At 38.7% G+C, this 22,359-nt stretch overlaps 1 protein-coding gene across 3 annotated transcripts; it reads right to left on the minus strand.

Annotated features, from left to right (window-relative positions):
• Positions 1-12,474: 12,474 nt before the first annotated feature.
• Positions 12,475-14,848, minus strand: LOC119779509 (gastrula zinc finger protein XlCGF57.1-like). Of its 3 annotated transcripts, none has more exons than XM_038279169.1 (2): positions 13,642-14,848; positions 12,475-13,389 (listed from the first exon to the last, which is right to left on the minus strand). In XM_038279169.1, the coding sequence occupies exons 1-2, from the start codon at positions 14,519-14,521 to the stop codon at positions 12,686-12,688; spliced, it is 1,584 nt and encodes a 527-aa protein (XP_038135097.1). In that variant the 5' UTR covers positions 14,522-14,848; the 3' UTR covers positions 12,475-12,685. The 3 variants fall into 3 exon arrangements, with proteins under 3 accessions (XP_038135097.1, XP_038135096.1, XP_038135094.1); XM_038279168.1 differs by having other exon boundaries at positions 12,475-13,473; positions 13,642-14,846; XM_038279166.1 differs by having other exon boundaries at positions 12,475-13,657; positions 13,742-14,685.
• Between the last annotated feature and the right edge of the window lie 7,511 nt (positions 14,849-22,359).

Raw genomic sequence — 22,359 nt, forward strand, 5'->3', positions numbered from 1 at the left:
CACCTCTGATGAATGTGGAATTAGGACTTTTGTCCACTTTGAAAATCTTTTCATTTGAACGACTATAAGAGAGAAGGTAAATACAGGATTTTCCTTTGAAGATATAGAATTGTGCAGAGTTAAACCCCACTCTTATATTTTACCTACTGTAGCCTACTATGCTCTCTCTGTATCAAGCAAAATAATACATTCATTAATATATTAACTTCACTATAAAAGTTGAACATCTGGGCTGTAGATACTCTGCATAGCCCATTTCATGTATTTTATCTGGGGCTGAAAAAAATTAATCATATTAAATGATTATTTCAATAATTGTTAACTAATATAGTATGTAATTTATCATTAACTGGAGTATGCTTTTTTTTTTTGCTAGTTTTTGCTACGTTTTTCGGATCTCGTCAGGATTATGTGAAATTGCAACGTTTTGGCTGCTACCCATCGCCTAGCATTTAGCTGCCGCCTCGATTCAACATTGAATTCTTTGTGATTTAACTCCATCTGACGGATCAAACCCTCGCCACTGCGTGCGTTGCGTCTGAGGTTGATTTTCAGATCAATGCATTACGTCGTGGCATACGGGAGAAACTAATTAAACTAGTTAAAAAAAGGATCATGGGTTAAGATCGGATGTGTTTTATTTGGAAATCTACCGGATTCTTTGTGCAATTAACTTCCTGTTTGGTGCGATCTCATTGATGGGTTTTGACCAGATTTTGACCAAAGAGGAACTAAAAAAAAACAAAAAACAATTTGAATACACAACCAGCATATCTGGAATCAGTGACAGAGAGCGACTGGGACCAGAAGTTTATTAATTTCTCCCCACTGATTTCCATTCAAAAAATTTTCGCTCCCACCGGGGCTCTAGGGAAGGGGCGGGCATACCGCCACCTACTGTTCATGAGTGTGTAGCAACATTGTTTTACATCTATTAAATTCTATTTTTTTATTTTGTATTCTGAAGATAAATAAATAATGCTTTCCTTAATCTATAAATATCTTTTATATTTCCTTTATTTCCCAATAATCCTTTAAGACTCCATTCTTGGCCTGTCCTTTCAACTCTTTTCAATTTCTTCCTTTCAGGTCCAGATGTTTTACATTTCCTCAATACGTGTTCTATATTTTCTATCTCTCCACATCCTTCACATTTATCATTATTTTTCCTCCCTATTAAGTATAAATTGTCATTTAAATAAGTATGACCTACTCTTAATCTGATCATTATTATTTCTTCCCTTCGGTTTCTCTCATTAATATTTCTATTTAATACTGACTTTTGTACTTTATATAACCTTCTTCCTTTTTATCTTCATTCCACCTTTTTTTTTTGCCATTTTTCAATTTATTTCCTCTTAATAAATGATTTTCCTTCCCCTTTCCCTAAAGAAATTGTAATTGTTATTTGTCTACTTTTCATTCCACCTAACTTTCCATTAATTAGCTTGAAAACAGCACTTTGTAGGCACCCAGTTTCTCTAACAATGGCCCTTTTTGGGTTACCCTCCATGCATTGGGTGTCAGTTCAGTGGCAGTTCCAGAACATTTTCATAGGGTTGACCAGGCAGCACAATAATGTGCATGTGGCCAAAAAGTAATAGGGATCAAATTCGGTTCAGAGTCAAGCTATTGGGATCAGGCATCAGGTTCAATTTGCATATTTTCTTAGCCAAAACAAGGATTTGTTGGGCTACTGTAATTTTGAATTGAAAAACGTCCTGAATGGGAAGTCTTCAAACTTGAAAAACAATGTCCAAAGTTTTTTTTGTTTTTTTTTTGGAATGATTATGACCTGGATGTCTAAGAATCTTCACCAGCTTATCAGGGAAATGAATGCCCACAATGTCTATATTCTCCAAAAGAGAATAACAGAACAGACCTTCATGAGGCCCTTGTTAAAGCTATGCATATATTTATGCATCTATGCTCTTCAAATAACTTTCTGGTTCGACGCAACATTTACATTAAATGGGTTGAGAGGTTGTTCTTTACCAGTAAATACATAAAAGATTCCCAGATGACTGCCGATGCAAACTCTCCCCTATAAAACCTAAAACTAATTCTTATAAGAGAGTAAAATCTGTATTAGTCTTCATTAAATGTAGCATATTGTTGTAAATAATCGATTGCTTTATTTTTGGTGTCAGCTTTTGGTCAATATGCTAACCTTAAAAGGTCAAAGTGGGAAAATGTAGTAGTAGTAGACAAATTAGCAATTAGAAGAGGCAATAACAATTACAATTCCTTTAGGGAAAGGGGAAGGAAAATAATTTATTAAGAGGAAAGAAATTGAAAAATGGCAAAAAAGGTGGAATGAAGATAAAAAAGGAAGAAGGTTATATAAAGTACAAAAGTCAGTATTAAATAGAAATATTAATGAGAGAAACCGAAGGGAAGAAATAATAATGATCAGATTAAGAGTAGGTCATACTTATTTAAATGACAATTTATACTTAATAGGGAGGAAAAATAATGATAAATGTGAAGGAGTTGGAGAGATAGAAAATATAGAACATGTATTGATGAACTTTAAAACATCTGGACCTGAAAGAAAGAAATTGAAAAGAGTTGAAAGGACAGGCCAAGAATGGAGTCTTAAAGGATTATTGGGAAATAAAGGAAATATAAAAGATATTTATAGATTAAGGAAAGCATTATTTATTTATCTTCAGAATACAAAATTAAAAAATAGAATTTAATAGATGTAAAACAATGTAAAGAAAGAAATTGAAAAGAGTTGAAAGGACAGGCCAAGAATGGAGTCTTAAAGGATTATTGGGAAATAAAGGAAATATAAAAGATATTTATAGATTAAGGAAAGCATTATTTATTTATCTTCAGAATACAAAATTAAAAAATAGAATTTAATAGATGTAAAACAATGTTGCTGCACACTCATGAACAGTAGGTGGCGGTATGCCCGCCCCTTCCCTAGAGCCCGGTGGGATAGAAAACATTTTGAATGGAAATCAGTGGGGAGAAATTAATAAACTTCTGGTCCCAGTCGCTCTCTGTCACTGATTACAGATATGCTGGTTGTGTATTGAAATTGTTTTTTTAGTTCCTCTTTGGTCAAAATCTGGTCAAAACCCATCAATGAGATCGCACCAAACAGGAAGTTAATTGCACAAAGGATCCGGTAGATTTCCAAATAAAACACATCCGATCTTAACCCATGATCCTTTTTTTAACTAGTTTAATTAGTTTCTCCCGTATGCCACGACGTAATGCATTGATCTGAAAATCAACCTCAGACGCAACACCGCAGTGGCGAGGGTTTGATCCGTCAGATGGAGTTAAATCACAAAGAATTCAATGTTGAATCGGGGCGGCAGCTAAATGCTAGGCGATGGGTAGCAGCCAAAACGTTGCAATTTCACATAATCCTGACGAGATCCGAAAAACGTAGCAAAAACTAGCAAGCGGGTGATTATGTATGTTCACTAAGTAAATATTATGTAAATAAACCCTACACTTCTCGCTATAAATGTAATCAAAACCCATTTAAATGCAGAAACTGATTGAAATTATTGATTTTCCCACTAAAAGTTAGAGAAATCTCAGCCATGTTTATACCAAAATGTTACAGTTTCACATTATCTTGAAAAATCTTTGCAAGAAACGAACAAGCAAGTGAATATGTACATTCCCTGAGTAAATATTCTGGCAACAAACTATGCATTTCTCACTAGAAATGTAATCAAAACTCATTTTAATGCAAAAACAAACTCAAGTCATTAATCTTTCCACAAAAAAATGAGCGAATGTCGGCCATATATATGTTTATTTTCTTCTCCCAGCTGGAATCTTGAAAGTCACGTGACTAGGACGTAAAACAATAGAAAGCGTATAGGCAGAAGAAACGTAACAGTACCACAAAAAAAATGGCCATTAATGTACCTCCACTACGTTTTGCAGTGTGGACCAACGTAGTGGGGGTACATTTTCCCATGAGACTGGGTTGACACAGACCAGTGTGATGCATTCATGAGCGTCAGACAGCTATGGTGCATTCAGGAGAATGGGACATTTCATACTTACAAGGAAAGAGACAAAAACGGAACAGAACTCATAAAATAATGTATTTATTCAGAAACAGTGTGGGCTTTCTTATAATACTGAATGCTCTATAATTGTGTTTCTGTTATTTTTTGATTATTCACATCTGCTAGCTTTTTATTCTAAAAAATCTATAATATTACAGCAGCAAATTATCAAAGTTTTTTAAAAGCCTGTTTAAAAGCTCCAAATGAGGCTTTGGATCGTACAGCGACAATTGCGCTGTCATTGTTTTACAGGCAGAATTTGCATTTGCTGAATCTTGTCTTTTAACTAGTGATGGATATACAGGAATACAGTCATACAAGTGTCAACTCCTCTCAGATAGAACAGGATGCAATATTTGGCAATTTCTATTTTTAATTTTTCATCTTTTATTTTTTTATTCAATGTAACATGAATGCATAAATACGTCATTTTATTTGAGTGTTAAATTCTGTTTAAAGTAACAGATCATTAAAAATGTCTCCTGACATGTACTGGTTGATTTTCTTTATTCGGACCCCACTGATTTTTTATTAGTTACCCGTGGTTTAATGTTTATAAATATATATTTCACATCATGTGCGCCATCCAATGCAGATCATTGGCTCCATCCACATCTACTGAAAACTAGTGTGATTGGATGAGTCATAGAACGCAAACACTCATTGGTTAGCTAAAGGAAATCATCAGAAGCAAGCAGGTGTTCTTCAAACTGCTAACGTGAATTGTCTATGCCATGCTACAATGTTGGACTCAGAAAAACATTTCTAAATGTCTGAAAGGTCGGACACAGGCGAGAGTGTATCGGGAGATGGAGACAGAGACCAACAAGACCTCCCTCATCCATGGCCCTATCTCAAAGAATTTTTTGAAATAGTGGAAAAATTGTGTTTTGAATTCATATAGTGGCATCTGGCCTTTTTCTTAAAGCTACTTTATACTTTTATACTTTAAGTAGTTTTTGGAGCACATACTTTTTCACTTTTACTTGAGTAATAAGGTCAAGTTGATACTTCTACTTTTACCAGAGTGTTTTTAAGCTGCAGTATCTATACTTCTACTTAAGTAACAAATATGTGTACTTTTGACACCACTGGAAAACAAACTCCTTTAGGGAGAAGCAGTCACAAGAGTGACACATGTTTCTCTGTCCGAGATGTTTGGCCTCACTATCCAGAAGGGCTTGAGCTATAAAAAACTGGGAGCGGGACACATTGAGGCCTGGGTGTCTTCCCATGGTGTCTGAGAGGAACCTCTTCCTGTAAATTTGTCCACTCTTCCTGACTTCCCCAGCTTTACCATTTATTAATATGGACACATCGTCTCTGTTTAGGAACAGTCTGACATTATTACTCATCTTTCTTCTCTCACTGCTTCTTGCGGTTCTCTCTTCTCTGTTTGGATAGACTTGTAGGTATAGTAGGGGTGTAAATCACATCCATCATAGCGATTCGATTAAGTATTGATTTCCTTACCCAACGATTCAATTATTTTCGATACTCAAGAATACACCACGATTCGATTTGATTAATCGGTTATTTATTTATTTTTTTTTACACCTTACAGACTAAACAAAGTTTCAAGTTTGAAATAAATCAATGAAAGCTGGAATATCTTTATGCATTTTTCTTTTAGAAACAACAGCAAATAACAGAAGTAGAAATGTTGCATAAAAAAATACTGCAAAAATACTGCACAATATCAGTGTAATGAGTTCAATGCAATACCTCGGCTCCAGACGCCCTGCCCCCTCCACAGGCGCTCCGATGCTCCTCTCCCAGATCGTAGCTGACCGCAGACAGCGCCGCAGACAGGAGGCCGGCTTGTTTTGTTTTTATGACCGAAATTGCAGAAAACAACTCGTGAAGTTTGACCAGCTAGAAGAGTGAGGTGCGCAAGAAAGCTGGGACCCTTTTTCCAGGATCTCCACTCTTTTTGGCCCTCATGTCCCTCCGTCGTCGGACTAAACTCGTCCCCACTTCCTCACCGCCTCGGCCGTATCTAGACCCACAGCGTGTAGCACAGACCACGCTTCAATATTGAGCATAAATCAAAAATGTCTGTGTCAAGCTCACTGCAGCACACTGCTGTAAGAGTATAACCAGGAAGCGAGGTAGGAGGGCAAAATAGGTTTAGCGCCACCCCAGCACGGGAGGGAGAATTACACCCAGGAGCAAATGGATAAAAATAGACCGGAGGAAAAAAAATAAAAAATGAATCGATTCTCTTGCGGACGTATTGATGCATCGGATCGTCGGCTGTTGGATCGATGCATGGATACAAAACTATTATTATTTACACCCCTAAGGTATAGCTGTGGTAACATGACAACAGCCAGATGCATGTCTCGCTCCGCCTAGCTCCACTCACATACATCTGGGACATCGCTCACTGAAAGTGATTTCCCCAACCAAATTTATGGTCTGGCCAATCAGGACGCAGGGCGGGTGTTTCCTGGATGTGACGTAGTGGAATAAAAATAAGTCTGCTGTGCACAACATGGGCGTAGGTTTGCATAGGGACCATAGGGACATGTCCCTACCAAAATTTTGAACCGACCTAATTGTCCCTACCAATAATTGGATGCGAGCAACATGTTTATAATTTACAGCAGTAGTTGTTGCAGCTGTGGCTTCTTTTCCACTCGCAGCTCCTCTGCCTGGTCTCTCCTGTCGCTTTCTCGTAGCAGCGCATGGAACTGTGCTGCGCTGTTTAACTCCACTCTCATTGGTTGTTCTGCCTTAAGTTCCGCCTTCTCTCTCTCTGATTGGCTATTTTCTAGTCTGCGTGTGCTTGGAGCACAAAATTGAAAATTTATTCACACTAGAATGTCGCGGTTAGTAAAAAATAATATTAGGCTACAAAACTAGTCCTAATTAAAAAAAAAAGGAATATCATGTACACTAAAAAACAAAAGCCTTTTTTTTCTGTTATAAAACGCAAGGAGTTCTGAAGACTGCTGGAAAAATGGGCAAATAAAGGCTGTAAGCAATCAACATTTTCTAATTCTTAGCCACAGCCAACTAAAAAAGAAAATGTGAGGGTTTCCTTTTTGCCAATATTTAGTTGCTGTTACTGTTTTCATTTTTTGATGACTCTTTGAGGAAGTTCAGGTATAATTATTAGCAGGTGTTATTTCTCTTATAACAACAAGAAATGGTGTCTATACATCTGCTATTTTTGGTTTAAAAAGCATAATTAGGGTTCCACATAATAATAGTAATTTAATTGACTATTTATACTTCTAGAAATAGGATAAAGACAAGAACAAACAGATGAAGAATATCAACATTCATTTTATCTTACATAGATTTCCACACAGTCTATAAGTAAATTAGTACAAACATTAATGTCTGGTAAAAATGCTTGAATCTGGCTGTTTATTTTGGATATTATTAAATTCCAGATAAGATAGTGTTATATTGTCTTTTATAATTGTTAAAAGTGATTTTATATTTGAATACACTCATTCTACAGCTCATTCTTAGTGTTGTGTTTGTAGACGATGCCACTAAAAAAGGAAAGGAGCTATTTAAACAGTCGGACAGTAAGCAATATAGGACGATGATAAAAGGTTGTGTTTCATTAAATCCTTTACTATTAAAAATGCACTTATACATTATATGATTATAGGAAACACAGATATCCAGTAATAATGATGCAGGGGCAGCTTGTAGGTGAAGCAGCTGCCCTTCAGTGCTTCAGGTGATGTCTAAATAAACCAGGTGAAACTAAATATTTCCTCTTCAGGAATTCTGGATGGAGAATATTGACAGATAATTTTTTTTTTTAAATCATATATATATATATATATATTGTATTTTTACAATTTTGGGATAATTTTGGTATAATTACTGATCTAAGTGGGTTGCTCTGTCGGGGAAAGGCACATTTTACATTTATATTACTGTATGTTTTAAAGCCTCCATGAAGCCTGATGAAGGGATTCCTACTGACAGCGCACCGCTGGTATGTGGGGGTCTGAGCAGCTCCGACAGAAATAACATTGGGAGGCAGGATTGTACTCTGGATGAACTGACTGCACTGATGAAGTTTTCAGGTGTATTTTCTCACTTAAAAACATATTAAAACTACTTTATTCCCACTGATCACAGCAAATATAGCTGCAAGGCAAAGAAAGGACAGTAAAGCTCCGCCCAGCGTGCGTCAGACCCACTTTTGGACCGCGCAGCGAGAGCAGCAAGGCTGCTTCAGCCGCGCGTCAGAACTAACTGGTACAAGCAGCAAAAACGAAGCAGGAGACGCGATTTTGCTGCTTTTGCTGCGTCCGGTGTGAATGTAGCATTAGCGTCCCTCTGTAACATCTATACCAGCTTTCTGGTTCAGACCCCCCGCTTTCTTCCAATGACTCATCCAGGAGTGTCATGGCTGCCATTTTTTCAACTTCAGCTATTTATACACGTGTGATTATCTACAGCTTGTCCTCCTGATTATTATTTCCATGTTACTTGCTTAGAAAGTACTTTAAACTACATGAACTGTACTATTTATCAGTAATATTTAAAACTGAAATATTTTAGTTTTTGTATTATAATCATAAATTGATTTCAGAAGAACAGAGAAAAGGGGACATGGCAGTTAAACCAAAGTTTCATTTAAACAAAATTGAAATAATTTTAAATCTAATAATTTTATGTAAATATGCTGGGGTTTTGTGGCAGAGGAGGTCAAACATACAATCTACTGGATTATTTGTGTTTAGATAAAGAACCTTTATCTCCAAATTGTCTTGTGCCTAAAAACCCATCAGGAGGCTCAGTGAATCTCCCTAATAAAGTTCAAAAACATGAAGTAACATGATCCATAAACTGCTGCCGTCCCTCTGTAGTCTAGTTCAAAACAGCTCCTGCAAACATCAGTTGGCTTAAAAAGCAAATCCAGCACCTTTATTAGACACTGAAACTAATGAGCCAGCTTTGCACACGGTGCACTCAGCCTCCCACTGGACTAAAAATGTTTTCTCAAGTTCATCTGTTAGCTGCACTTTCATTTTGGCATTTTTAAAATGTTTTTTAATTAAAGAATAAATCAGATTTGGTTCCCTTCAGTCTGCATTGTGAACACAGCCATAGTTAGATCCTTCATTCCTCTAGTTGCTTGGTTGTAGCGGCTCTGGACTCACACAGTTATAGCAACTGAAACACTTGTTTTATCAGGAGCCAAACCAACTGGGCCAGAATACGTACCTACATTATTTCCTAATCTAAGTTCTCCAACAAGCAAAGGAGGATTTATCCAATGGCCAGATTTGAACTCAGGCTCTAAAAAGCAAACAGATTAATGCTGACGGAGGAGCAACAGGAAAGACTGGAGAAGACAGAAGGTGAATGCCATTAAACTATTTATTTTACAGCTTTAGTTTGGCTGAAAATATCAGAGAAAACATGGAAAAAGATTGTTTCTAATTTATATGAAACCAGATAAAGAAACATTTTTACAATCCATGAGGTTTTTATTGCTGCTCTTTCATCAATTTAGAAGTGATTACAATAATTAAAAACATCCACAGCAGAATATAATCCATAAAATCAGTTGTATAAAATAGGTGATAGTTACTTTCAATCATAGCAGGTAAATAGAACATCTACAGAATCAAGAACAAAACTATTAGAATTAGTTCAAAGGAAACTTTCAAAAAATCTTTAAAAAGCAGAAACTTCACACTTCTAGAGGAGAGTTAGATTTCTTTAATACATTATTAAGACAAAGGCTTTTTACCAAGTTAAAGCAGGTTCAACCTGATCAGTAAAATAACAGCAACATCATCAATCTAGTTTATCTTTTTAAACAAACATGTTTCATCATTTTAGGACTTCAATTTACCTGAATTACAGACTCCAGCCTCTAAACTGAGTTCTTTGATGTCCCGTAGTTTAACCCCATAATCCCAGCACCCCCTTTCAAGGTGGCTGGAGCTACTTTGCAACATTAATTAGCTTGTAGCTGACTAACTCTGAGACTGACACACACTTCTATATGTCCCAAATCTTCATCTGAGACTCCTCTATAGATGATCTACTTCATTCTAATATCTATTGACCATAGCTCTAACACTGAGGCTAAAACAGTTGGAGTTTTGGTGGGCCTGGTTTCAACAACACACGTAGCAGGGCTGATTGATGCATTGCTAATGAAAGCCAACAAGACACTGAATTAGCTAAACTCTGAACATTTGCAGGCGAACTTTAAAAAATCCTCCAAAAACATCAAGAAACTGAGCAAAGCACATTAAATCTGTCCTACCTTTGCTTTTATTTTCATCTGAGGATATTTTCACCTGAATAAAAATCTGTTTCTGGAATATATCCAACTGATAGCAAATCATTCAGCTAAGATTTCTCATGTTTAAAAATAAAATTTAGTTTTTTTTCTGAGTAAATTAATCCAGAAAAAGTTCAAATCCAGATGGACCACTGCAGTGTCCATCTGGATTTTTTATTTCAATTTAAACATTCTTCCCAATTGCTTGTTGTATGGATTCTAAACTTGCTTCATCTGTAACTAAGATGTTGTAGTTGCACTTTATTATGTTTATTCCCTTCATTAAAGAAAAATCCAGAAATTTAAAAATCTGTTTTGCAAGGGAACCATTCCGTTTTTTGGCCATTTAAATCTAATTTACTCAGGCCCTAAATAATTAACTTTTAAATGAGCACATCCACATATTCGTCCAGGACCTGAATATTTACCAGTTTACAATAGAACACCTTATCTGTTCTGGTTTCTATGTAACAAAGCTGTTATTTAATGGCTTTCTCAAACCTTTCCTCCAAAAATACCATTAACCTGTGAGTTTCTCATGTAATGAGGTGAAGAAGTTTCTAGATGGACATTTTACCACCAGTCAAACATGGAAAACACCTGTAATGTTCATTCCTGTGGCATCTAACTGCTGCAACTTAAGTGACACGAATGTTTTTAAAGTTGTAGGGAAACGGCTGCTCTAACCGTATATATTCTTCCATATTCTCCCGAGTAGTGCACGACTTTACACGAGTGAATAAAGTGAATGTAATTGGTCGTTTATCAAGAGGTCGTTGTGGCAGAAGGTTCACAAGCAAGTTTAATTGGTGCCGATGTTTGGAAGCATCTTGCTAACCAGTTAGCAACTTAGTGCTACTTGGTCCCAATGGGAAATTCCATTGGGACCAAGTAGCACTAAATTGGTGACTTAGAAACGACACTGTAAAGGAACGCTATGGACAGAGGAAACATGCAAGAGGAGGAGAGTTTAGTGTCGGAGGTCGTGGATGAGTCTCCTCCGTCATCCATTTTTTATTTAGAGGAGGAAAGCGGGGACGAAGATGTTGTGGAAGAGGACGCCAGGGCGGCAGAAGCTTGGCTTGGTGTAGAAGGCTTCCAGCCGTACATGTTTGAGCCCTTGCCTCGCAACGCTGCCAGTTCTGTTAGCTCTACGCCTGCCGAAGACACAGACGTCCATCCCCGTGAACACTGGGACGCAACTCAATGGTAAAGGAAATTATTTTTATTTCTTATTTTAACCTTCACCTATATTAGCTGCGACATATGAATCAAGATGCAATGATTGAAGAAATTTGACTGACAGATGACTGTTGATATATGATTTGCCGAATTTAGGTGTACAAGAAGAAATAACTAGGGATGCACCATATAATCGGCCCCCTATCGGTATCGGCCTGTATCGGCCTTAAAACTGAATATCGGACATCGGCCACCACACCGATATTTAACACGATATTTGATCAGCTTCCGAGTTTCTAAAGTCTAAAAAAAAAAAAAAACTACTACTTCTTCCTTAAAAACTTCTTTTTTACAGACTTAAAAACTTCTAAAGACGAGGGAAAAAATATTGATACATTAAAATATCACAATATCTTCATTTGCTGATATATTGCCATTTAAGAACACCATATCAATCTCTTTTGCTAATGAAATATTGCTATATGTCATGGTTATGCTACGAAATTCCCCGAAAATTCACGAAATTTAAAATTCACGAAATTTTGCCATATTTTTATATGTTGATATATTGAAGCGGTATCGATCTATTTTACTAACAAAATCTCACAAGAAATTGCAAAATATCACAAGTTTGTAACAGAACAATTAAATTTCACGAGATTTTAAAGTAAAATAGATCGATACCGCGTTTTTAAAAATCAATTTGATATCAGCATATGAAAATATATTTGAGTATATTATTTTTCAAAGTGTCAGAAATGGATAACAAAACAGCTATTTTCAATGACTACTTATTTTTGTCCAGCTTTAACATCGGTATCGATATCGGTTATGGGCTACATGAGTTTTAAAATATCGGCATATCGGATATCGGCCAAAATCCCAACATCGTGCATCCCTAGAAATAACTAACCGGCCTACGTAACATAACGAGAAAAAAAAAACCCAAAGATTTTAAGACAGTTTTTTTTTTTTTTTTTTTACAGAAATTTTCTTTTGGACAATATCGTATGATAAAAGAGTACATTTACATACATGCTTAAGCAACAATGATTTGACATTAAAATATGATTTCCCTATGACTTAAAAAAAATACAAACCCTTCCACATCATGCATTAATAAATGTCAACTGAATACTCAAATTACCTTCTCGCTTAAAACCTTTGTGACAAATCATTCAGGAGATGGCTTCTCACCTGTGTGGATTCTGTACATGTGAATGGTCAAACTATTTTTTCTAGTAAAGCGTTTGCCGCAAATCATGCAGATAAAAGGTTTATCACCTGTGTGAATTCTCATGTGGTCATCAAGATGAGATTTCCGAGTGAAGCTTTTTCCACAGGAAACACATTTAAAAGGCCTCTCATCTGTGTGAATTCTGATGTGTCTATCAAGAATAGATTTCAGAGTGAAGCTTTTTCCACAGGACAGACATTCAAAAGGCTTCAAGTTCTCACCTGTATGAATTCTCATATGTGATGTCAAATTACTATTTGTAATAAAACTTTTGCCACAAATTGCACAGGAAAAAGCCTTATCACCTTTATGAATTCTCATGTGAGTATCAAGACCAGATTTCTGACAGAAGCTTTTTCCACAGGACAGACATTCAAAAGGCTTCTCACCTGTGTGAATTCTCATGTGGTTTGTCAAATGACTATTTAGCGTAAAACTTTTGCCACAAATTGCACAGGAAAAAGCCTTCTCACCTGTATGAAATCTGATGTGAGTATTAAGAGTAGATTTCTGACGGAAGCTTTTTCCACAGGACAGACATTCAAAAGGCTTCTCCCCTGTGTGAATTCGCATGTGTACTGTCAAACTACCTTTTTGAGGAAAACTTTTGCCACAATTTGCACAGGAAAAAGGCTTCTCACCTGTGTGTTTTCTCATGTGAGTGTTAAGACTAGATTTATTAGTGAAGCTTTTTCCACAAGACAGACATTCAAAAGGCTTCTCACCTGAGTGAACTCTCATATGATCCATCAAACTAACTTTTTGAGTAAAACTTTTGCCACAAATTGTGCAGGAAAAAGGCTTCTCACCTGTGTGTTTTCTCATGTGAGTGTCAAGACTAGATTTCTTAGTGAAGCTTTTTCCACAAGACAGACATTCAAAAGGCGTCTGACCTGTGTGAATTCTCATGTGTACTGTCAAATGACCTTTTTGAGGAAAACTTTTGCCACAATTTGCACAGGAAAAAGGCTTCTCACCTGTGTGTTTTCTCATGTGAGTGTTAAGACTAGATTTACGAGTGAAGCTTTTTCCACAAGACAGACATTCAAAAGGCTTCTCACCTGAGTGAACTCTCATATGATCCATCAAACTACCTTTTAGAGTAAAACGTTTGCCACAAATTGTGCAGGAAAAGGGCTTCTCGCCTGCGTGAAATTTCATGTGAGTAGTAAGACTGCTTTTGTAAGGGAAGCTTTTTCCACAAGACAGACATTCAAAAGGCTTCTCACCTGAGTGAACTCTCATATGATCCATCAAACTACCTTTTACAGTAAAACTTTTGCCACATATTGTGCAGGAAAAAGGCTTCTCACCTGTATGAATTGTCATGTGAGAAGTCAAATTATGCTTGTCAGTTAAATTCTTGTTACAAATGGTACATGGAAAAGCTTTCTCACCGGTGTGAATTCTGGTGTGACTATAAAGATGAGATTTATAAGTAAAGCTTTTTCCACAGGACAGACATTCAAAAGGTTTCTCACCTGTGTGAATTCTCTTGTGAGAATTTAAAGTACTCTTTTTGGTAAAACTCTTGTTACAAATGGTACAGGAAAAGGGCTTCTCGTTTGTGTGAATTCTGATGTGTGAAACAAGACTGGATTTCTGAGTGAAGCTTTTTCCACATGACAGACATTCAAAAGCCTTCTGACCTTTGTGAGTTCTCATGTGATCCATTAAATGTTTTTTTTTTTTTAAGTGTTCTCCACATGTCAAACATGAGAAAGGTTTCCCTCCTGTATCTGTCTCTTCCTGCTCACTTATGGGGAGTTCCATGGTTTTCCCTTTTGTCCAGGGATGTTCTGGTTCTTGCTGCTCTTCATTGATCTGCAGAGGTTCTGGTTCCTCTTGGTCCAAACTGGAATTCCTCTCCTGTCCACAGAGCTGCTGATCAGAGAAACCCTCTTCTTTTCTAAAATAATCCTGCAGGCGGTCTGAAAGACAAACACAACAGAGATGTTCTATTGGTGGTTAAATAAAGGACACTCGACTTTGTGTTAATCCAACTACATATAAACAGACTGGAACTACATCTCCCAACATGTACGTCAGCCCTGACATACAGGTTTGAACCTCAACTTTTATGTTTAAAAGTATTCTTTGTCATTGTCGTGTTGTAGGATGAAATTGGCTCAAATCAAGCTCTGTCCACTGGGTATGGCATGGCGTTGCAAAATGGAGTGATAGCCTTCCTTATTCAGAATCCCTTTTACCTTGTACAAATCTCCCACCTTACCAGCACCAGAGCAACCCCAGACCATCACATTACCTCCACCATGCTTAACAGATGGCGTCAGGCATTCTTCCAGCATCTTTTCATTTGTTCTGCGTCTCACAAACGTTCTTCTTTGTGATCCAAACACCTCAAACTTGGATTCATCCGTCCACAACACTTTTTTTTTTCAATCTTCCTCTGTCCAATGTCTGTGTTCTTTTGCCCATCTTAATCTTTTTCTTTTATTGGCCAGTCTCAGATATGGCTTTTTCTTCGCCACTCTGCCCTGAAGCCCAGAATCCCGTCTCTTCACTGTAGATGTTGACACTGGTGTTTTGCAGGTACTATTTAATGAAGATGCCAGTTGGGGACCTGCGAGGCGTCTGTTTCTCAAACTAGAGACTCTAATGTACTTATCTTCTTGCTCAGTTGTGCAACGCGGCCTCCCACTTCTTTTTCTACTCTGGTTAGAGCCTGTTTGTGGTGTCCTCTGAAGGGAGTAGTACACACCATTGTAGGAAATCTTCAACTTCTTAGCCATTTCTCGCATGGAATAGCCTTCATTTCTAAGAACAAGAATAGACTGTGGAGTTTCAGATGAAAGTTCTCTTTTTCTGGCCATTTTGAGCGTTTAATTTACCCCACAAATGTGATGCTCCAGAAACTCAATCTGCTCAAAGGAAGGTCAGTTTTGTAGCTTCTGTAACGAGCTAAACTGTTTTCAGATGTGTGAACATGATTGCATAAGGGTTTTCTAATCATCAATTACCCTTGGGTAGGTATATATATATATATATATACACTATATTGCCAAAAGTATTTGCTCACCTGCCTTGACTCACATATGAGCTTAAGTGACATCCCGTTCCTAATCCATAGGGTTCAATATGACGTCGGTCCTCCCTTTGCAGCTAGAACAGCTTCAACTCTTCTGGGAAGGCTGTCCACAAGGTTTAGGAGTGTGTTTATGGGAATTTTTGACCATTCTTCCAGAAGCGCATTTGTGAGGTCGCACACTGATGTTGGACGAGAAGGCCTGGCTCTCAGTCTCCGCTCTAATTCATCCCAAAGGTGTTCTATCGGGTTGAGGTCAGGACTCTGTGCAGGCCAGTCAAGTTCATCCACACCAGACTCTGTCATCCATGTCTTTATGGACCTTGCTTTGTGCACTGGTGCACAGTCATGTTGGAAGAGGAAGGGGCCAGCTCCAAACTGTTCCCACAAAGTTGGGAGCATGGAATTGTCCAAAATGTCTTGGTATGCTGAAGCATTCAGAGTTCCTTTCACTGGAACTAAGGGGCCAAGCCCAGCTCCTGAAAAACAACCCCACACCATAATCCCCCCTCCACCAAACTTTACACTTGGCACAATGCAGTCAGACAAGTACCGTTCTCCTGGCAACCGCCAAACCCAGACCCGTCCATCAGATTGCCAGATGGAGAAGCGCGATTCGTCACTCCAGAGAACGCGTCTCCACTGCTCTAGAGTCCAGTGGCGGCGTGCTTTACACCACCGCATCCGACGCTTTGCATTGCACTTGGTGATGTATGGCTTGGATGCAGCTGCTCGACCATGGAAACCCATTCCATGAAGCTCTCTGCGCACTGTTCTTGAGCTAATCTGAAGGCCACATGAAGTTTGGAGGTCTGTAGTGATTGACTCTGCAGAAAGTTGGCGACCTCTTCGCACTATGCGCGTCAGCATCCGCTGACCCCGCTCCGTCAGTTTACGTGGCCTACCACTTCGTGGCTGAGTTGCTGTCGTTCCCAAACACTTCCATTTTCTTATAATACAGCCGACAGTTGACTGTGGAATATTTAGGAGCGAGGAAATTTCACGACTGGATTTGTTGCACAGGTGGCATCCTATCACAGTTCCACGCTGGAATTCACTGAGCTCCTGAGAGCGACCCATTCTTTCACAAATGTTTGTAAAAACAGTCTGCATGCCTAGGTGCTTGAATTTATACACCTGTGGCCATGGAAGTGATTGGAACACCTGATTCCAATAATTTGGATGGGTGAGCAAATACTTTTGGCAATATAGTGTATATATATATATATATATATATATATATATATATATATATATATATATATATATATTAGTCATGACCAAAAGTTTTGAGAATAATTAAAATGTTAATATTTACAAGTTCTACTGCTTTAGTTTTTATAATGGCAATTTGCATATAATCCAGAATGTTCTAAAGAGTGATCAGCGAAACAGCAATTAATTGCAAAGTCAATATTTGCCTAGAAAATAAACTTTATCCCCCAAAACACATTTCAACATCATTGCAGCCCTGCTTTAAAGGGACCCGCTAACATCGTTTCAGTGATTGCTCCATTAACACAGGTGCGGTTGGTGCTGAGGACAGGGCTGGAGATCAATCTGTCATGATTAAGAATGACATGTCAACATTGCACTGCACAAAAATGGCCAAACAGGAAAGAGAATTGCAGCTAGAAAGATTGCACCTCAGTCAACAATATATCGCATCATCAAGAACTTCAAGGAGAGAGGTTCCATTGTTGCCAAAAAGGCTCCAGGGCACCAAAGAAAGAACAGCAAGCAAAAGTGTTTCAGCTACGGGATCGGGCTACCAGCAGTGCAGAGCTTGCTCAGGAATGGCAGCAGGCAGGTGTGAGTGCATCTGCACGCACTGTGAGGCAGAGACTCTGGGAGCAAGGCCTGGTCTCAAGGAGGGCAGCAAAGAAGCCACTTCTCTCCAGGAAAAACATCAGGGACAGACTGATATTCTGCCAAAGGTACAGGGAGTGGACTGCTGAGGACTGGGGGAAAGTCATTTTCTCTGATCAATCCCCTTTCCCATTGTTTGGGACATCTGGAAAACAGCTTGTTGGGAGAAGATGAGGTGAGCGCTACCACCAGTCTGGTCTCATGCCAACTGTAAAGCATCCTGAAACCATTCATGTGTGGGGTTGCTTCTCAGCCAAGGGAGTCGGCTCTCTCACAGTCTGACCTAAAAACACAGCCATGATTAAAGAATGGAACCAGAATGTCCTCCGAGAGAAACTTCTCCTAACCGTCCAAGAGCAGTTTGGTGATCAACAATGCCTTTTCCAGCATGATGGAGCACCTTGCCATAAAGCAAAGGTGATATCTAACTGGCTCAGGGAACAAAACAGAGATTTTGAGTCCATGGCCTGGAAACTCCCCTGATCTTAATCCCACTGAAGCGAGCATTGATTTTGATAGAATGGACGCTATCAGTCAGGATTTGGTCCAGAAGCTGATTGAGAGCATGCTAGGGAGCATTGCAGAGGTCCTGAAGAAGAGGGGTCAACACTGCAAATATTGACTTGCTGCATTAACTCATTCTGTCATTAAAAGCTTTTGTTACTCATAATATGATAAAAATTGTATTTTTGTATGTGATTATGTATGTGTGACTATTGGTATATATATATATATATATATATATAATATATATATATATATATATATATATATTTATTTTTTAGGGATGGAACGGTTTATGAAAACCGTCAGAACCGTTCGGTTCGACTGTCTCGGTTCGGTTCGCGTGTGTTTCGTTCGGTTCATGCGCTGCTCCTTTTTCTCATAGGCGAAGCGTTTACAATCCAGAGCAGAAGGTGGCGGTACTGCGACCAAAGCCAACCACCAGTAGTAAACAAGAAGAAGAAGCAGCAAAGCCGCGTAGCCGGGTGTAGCAAAAAAAAATCAGTTGTTGTGGAGAATTGTGTGGGTATGGCGAGTGGGAAAGAACAGCAGTTAGAAGACGCGCCAGCAGCACTAAATAGGTCTGCTGTATGGGACCACTTTGCATTTAGAGCAGTGGTCTCCAACCCTGGTCCTCAAGATCTACTGTCCTACAGATTTTAGATGCATCCCTGCTTCAACACAGCTGAATCAAATGAATGGCTTGAAAAGGTAATCAATCATTTGATTCAGCTGTGTTGAAGCAGGGATGCATCTAAAATTTGTAGGACAGTAGATCTTGAGGACCAGGGTTGGAGACCACTGATTTAGAGTGACCTACGATGATGGCAGAAAGAAAGTTGTGGATAAAAATGCAACAGTGTGCAACACGTTTTGTTTATGCTAACAGCAACACGACCAACATGTCATACTAACCCCGAAATCCCACATACTCCGTCTGCGCTCCGCCCCTCTGCGCTCCAGACCACCTGCACAAAGCAAAGCCTACAGCCTCCACTGTGGCTCCCGTCTGCTCCGCTCTGAGTTCCTTGGAGATCTTAGAGGGCATGCGCCAGATGATTAAATTCAAAGCAGCAAAACATGCGTGAATGATCCAGGGTTTCCGCGGATCATTAAAAATAATTCATAAATTTTTTTGGATTTTTTTATTATTAATTTCTAGTGCTGTCAATCGATTAAATTTTTTTAATCGCGATTAATCGCATCAATGCCTGAGTTAACTCGCGATTAATCGCATTTTAATCGCACATTTTTTTCCTGATTGAAAATCATTTAAATACTCTCGATGACATACAAAAAAATACATACAGGCTAGGTTTGTGCCAATGTTCTTTTTTTAAAATGAAAACAGGTCACAGACACTGATTTATGCCAAAAATAACAAATATGTAGCCAAAAAAAGGCCCTGAAAACAGGCTGATGTAAAAGACAGTCTTTACAGCTAATACAGTCTTTTGAAGAAAGACAAGCATTTTACCCTACTGCTATAAAATTTAGTAGAGTTAACATTAGATGTTAATTAACCAAGATAATAATGAACAATTTTCAATCAATACATCAAAATCAATAGACCGACATCACTAGATGGAGGTAGTCTATGCTCTAGAAAGTTACTTTTCAGCCTCTTAACAAAAATGAGAACACACACACAAGCACCCACCCACCCACCCACACACACACACACACACACACACACGATACCGACCTGTGGCGTACACAGACAGCAGGAGTGCCGTAGCAGATACCATTTCACCTCAGTAATCTGTTTTCTCAGCGTATTTCAGGTTGCTACTAGTTACCGAACACTCAACTTGTTTGTTGGTGGTGGGGCTTAAAGAAAAGGCACTAGCGCCACCCAGTGTATGAGCGTCTTTTTCCCTTGAGGAGCTCCGCTCTCGAAGCCTATGGAAAATGCATACACTGGGGGAAAATAGCCCCGCCTCCCCGCAGGCTGCAGCGGGATGTACTTGGAAAATTGTACCATAAAACCACATAGCGTTAATCTCACGTTAAAAAAATTATCGCCGTTAAAATGGCCTCGCGTTAACGCAATAATAACGCGATAATTTTGACAGCACTATTAATTTCATTAATTTTTATGGGATTTCGGGGTAACAATCAACATATACCGAACCGAAAACCGTGACCATGAAACCGTGAACCGAACTGTGGATTTTGTGAACCGTTCCATCCCTAATATATATATATTAGGGATGGGACGATTTATGAAAACCGTCCGAACCGTTCGGTTCGATTCACGTGTGTTTCGTTCGGTTCATGCTCTGCTCCTTTTTCTCATAGGCGAAGCGTTAACACTCCAGAGCAAAAGGTGGCGGTACTGCGACCAAAGCCAACCACCACTAGTAAACAAGAAGAAAAAGCAGCGAAGCAGCTTAGCTGGGTGTAGCAGGAAAAAAATCAGTTGTTGTGGAGAATTGTGTCGGAATGGCGAGTGGGAAAGAACAGGAGTTGGAAGACGCGCCAGCAGCACTTTATAGGTCTGCTGTATGGGACCGATAAAAGTGCAACAGTGTGCAAGCATTGTGCAACACTTTTGTTTATGCTAACAGCAACATGACCAACATGTCATGCTAACCCCGAAATCCCTCATACTCCGTCAGCAACCCCCGCTCTGCCCTGCTGTGCTACGGACCGGCTGCTCAAAGCAAAGCCTACAGCCTCCACTGTGGCTCCCGTCCGCTCCGCTCTGAGTCCCTTGGAGATGGTAGAGAGCATGCGCCAGATGATTAAATTCAAACATTCAACATACGGGAATGATCCAGGGTCTCCGCGCGTCATTTAAAATAATTACAATAGCACCACAGCGCCACTTACAGGCCTGGCATACATTTTGCAGCGTTTTCATGCATTCGTGTGGACGATCATATTTATTTTACGTCTCCGTCTTTACGACAAACGTTCTGGAAAATATTAGCGTTTCGTGTTTGTTTTGACTTCGTGTGGACGGGGCCTGAGTGAAATCCATTGACCTCCGTTCATTTAACTAGGATGAATGGTTGAATACTTTTTAACCCTCCTGTGGCCCCTGGTCCAGTTCCAGGAGCAGCCTCCGTTCATCCTAACAGAGCACCCTGAAAACTGACCCACAAAGTTTTGCATAATATCAGCAACAAAATGCGGGAGGTTCAGAATCAGTGAAACAGGGCAGAGCCGATTCAGAGGGCAGATTTACTGTCCGTAGAGACTCTCACTAAAGAACAATGGTTGAAATGGATTTCATTTGCTTTTTCTTTATTGTGCTTGTTTTTGTTACTGTGTTTAATTCACTGTCTTTTCATTTTTTAGAAAATAAATATTTGGTTCTTTAAAACATACAGTGTTTGGTCTTCTACTGTGAATAAGCAGCAATTGCTATTGATTCTGAAATATTCATAATAAAACTGCAGAAACGAGGAAAAATTTATCACTAATTCACTATGAAAATGCCTTAGAAAATATACATACTAAAAAAAAAAAAATTGTTTGAGGACTGGATATGATTAATAACATTAAAGTAAATGTATCTAGGTACTACATAGTATGATTGGAAATGTTTATTTTTATATACCAATGAATCAGAAAACAAAAATAATTAAATATGTTAATCAATAAAAATTTAAAAGGAAAGCTTTGTTTTAGCAAATACAATTTGCTACGTTGTAATATAAAATATGAGACAAATTATTTTCAACGAAATACTATTTTCTAATTTTTTGTAAGAAGGCACAAGTTACTTCCTTAAACTTTCTTTTATTTTGGTAACATTGTTCCCTCAAACCTAACTTTGCATCTGCTGGGATCGAACCCGCGACCCTGGAGTCCAGCTCAAGGGGCTCCGGGCGGAAATTCTGTCCGCGTGGAGGGGAGTGTGACGGTATGAGCATGGAAGCTTTAAAACTCCATTACCCAGCATGCAACAGGGTTCAGGGGCTTGTACGGAAGCCCCGCGAGAGGTGATGGTTGGCGAATGTGCGGCTGTAAAGTCAGGATGACGGCCAAAGCGGTGGAGTTCAATAGTGCCGAAATTCAAGATTGTAAGAAAAAAAACGAAAAGATGGAAAGTGAAATTGCTCATCTTAAAACCATGAACACCGAGCTGACAAAGAAGGTCCAAGATTGTGAACGAAAAGCGGCAGAATCAGAGCGCTATAAAAGAAGATGGAATCTGCACATCAAAGGCTTGAAAGAGCGG

Source organism: Cyprinodon tularosa, unplaced genomic scaffold, assembly GCF_016077235.1.
Source record: "Cyprinodon tularosa strain WSP-4 unplaced genomic scaffold, ASM1607723v1 ctg1488, whole genome shotgun sequence".
Classification (NCBI taxonomy): Eukaryota; Metazoa; Chordata; class Actinopteri; order Cyprinodontiformes; family Cyprinodontidae; genus Cyprinodon; species Cyprinodon tularosa.

What these genes read in the sequence shown, in the direction of transcription:
- LOC119779509 (XM_038279166.1), bottom strand. Translation starts at nt 14,521, where the DNA reads ATGGAACTCCCCATAAGTGAGCAGGAAGAGACAGATACAGGAGGGAAA. An exon ending in AATCTAGTCTTAACACTCAC is followed by an intron (nt 13,658 to 13,741) that starts ATGAGAAAACAC and finishes TTGACAGTACAC; the next exon opens with ATGAGAATTCACACAGGTCA.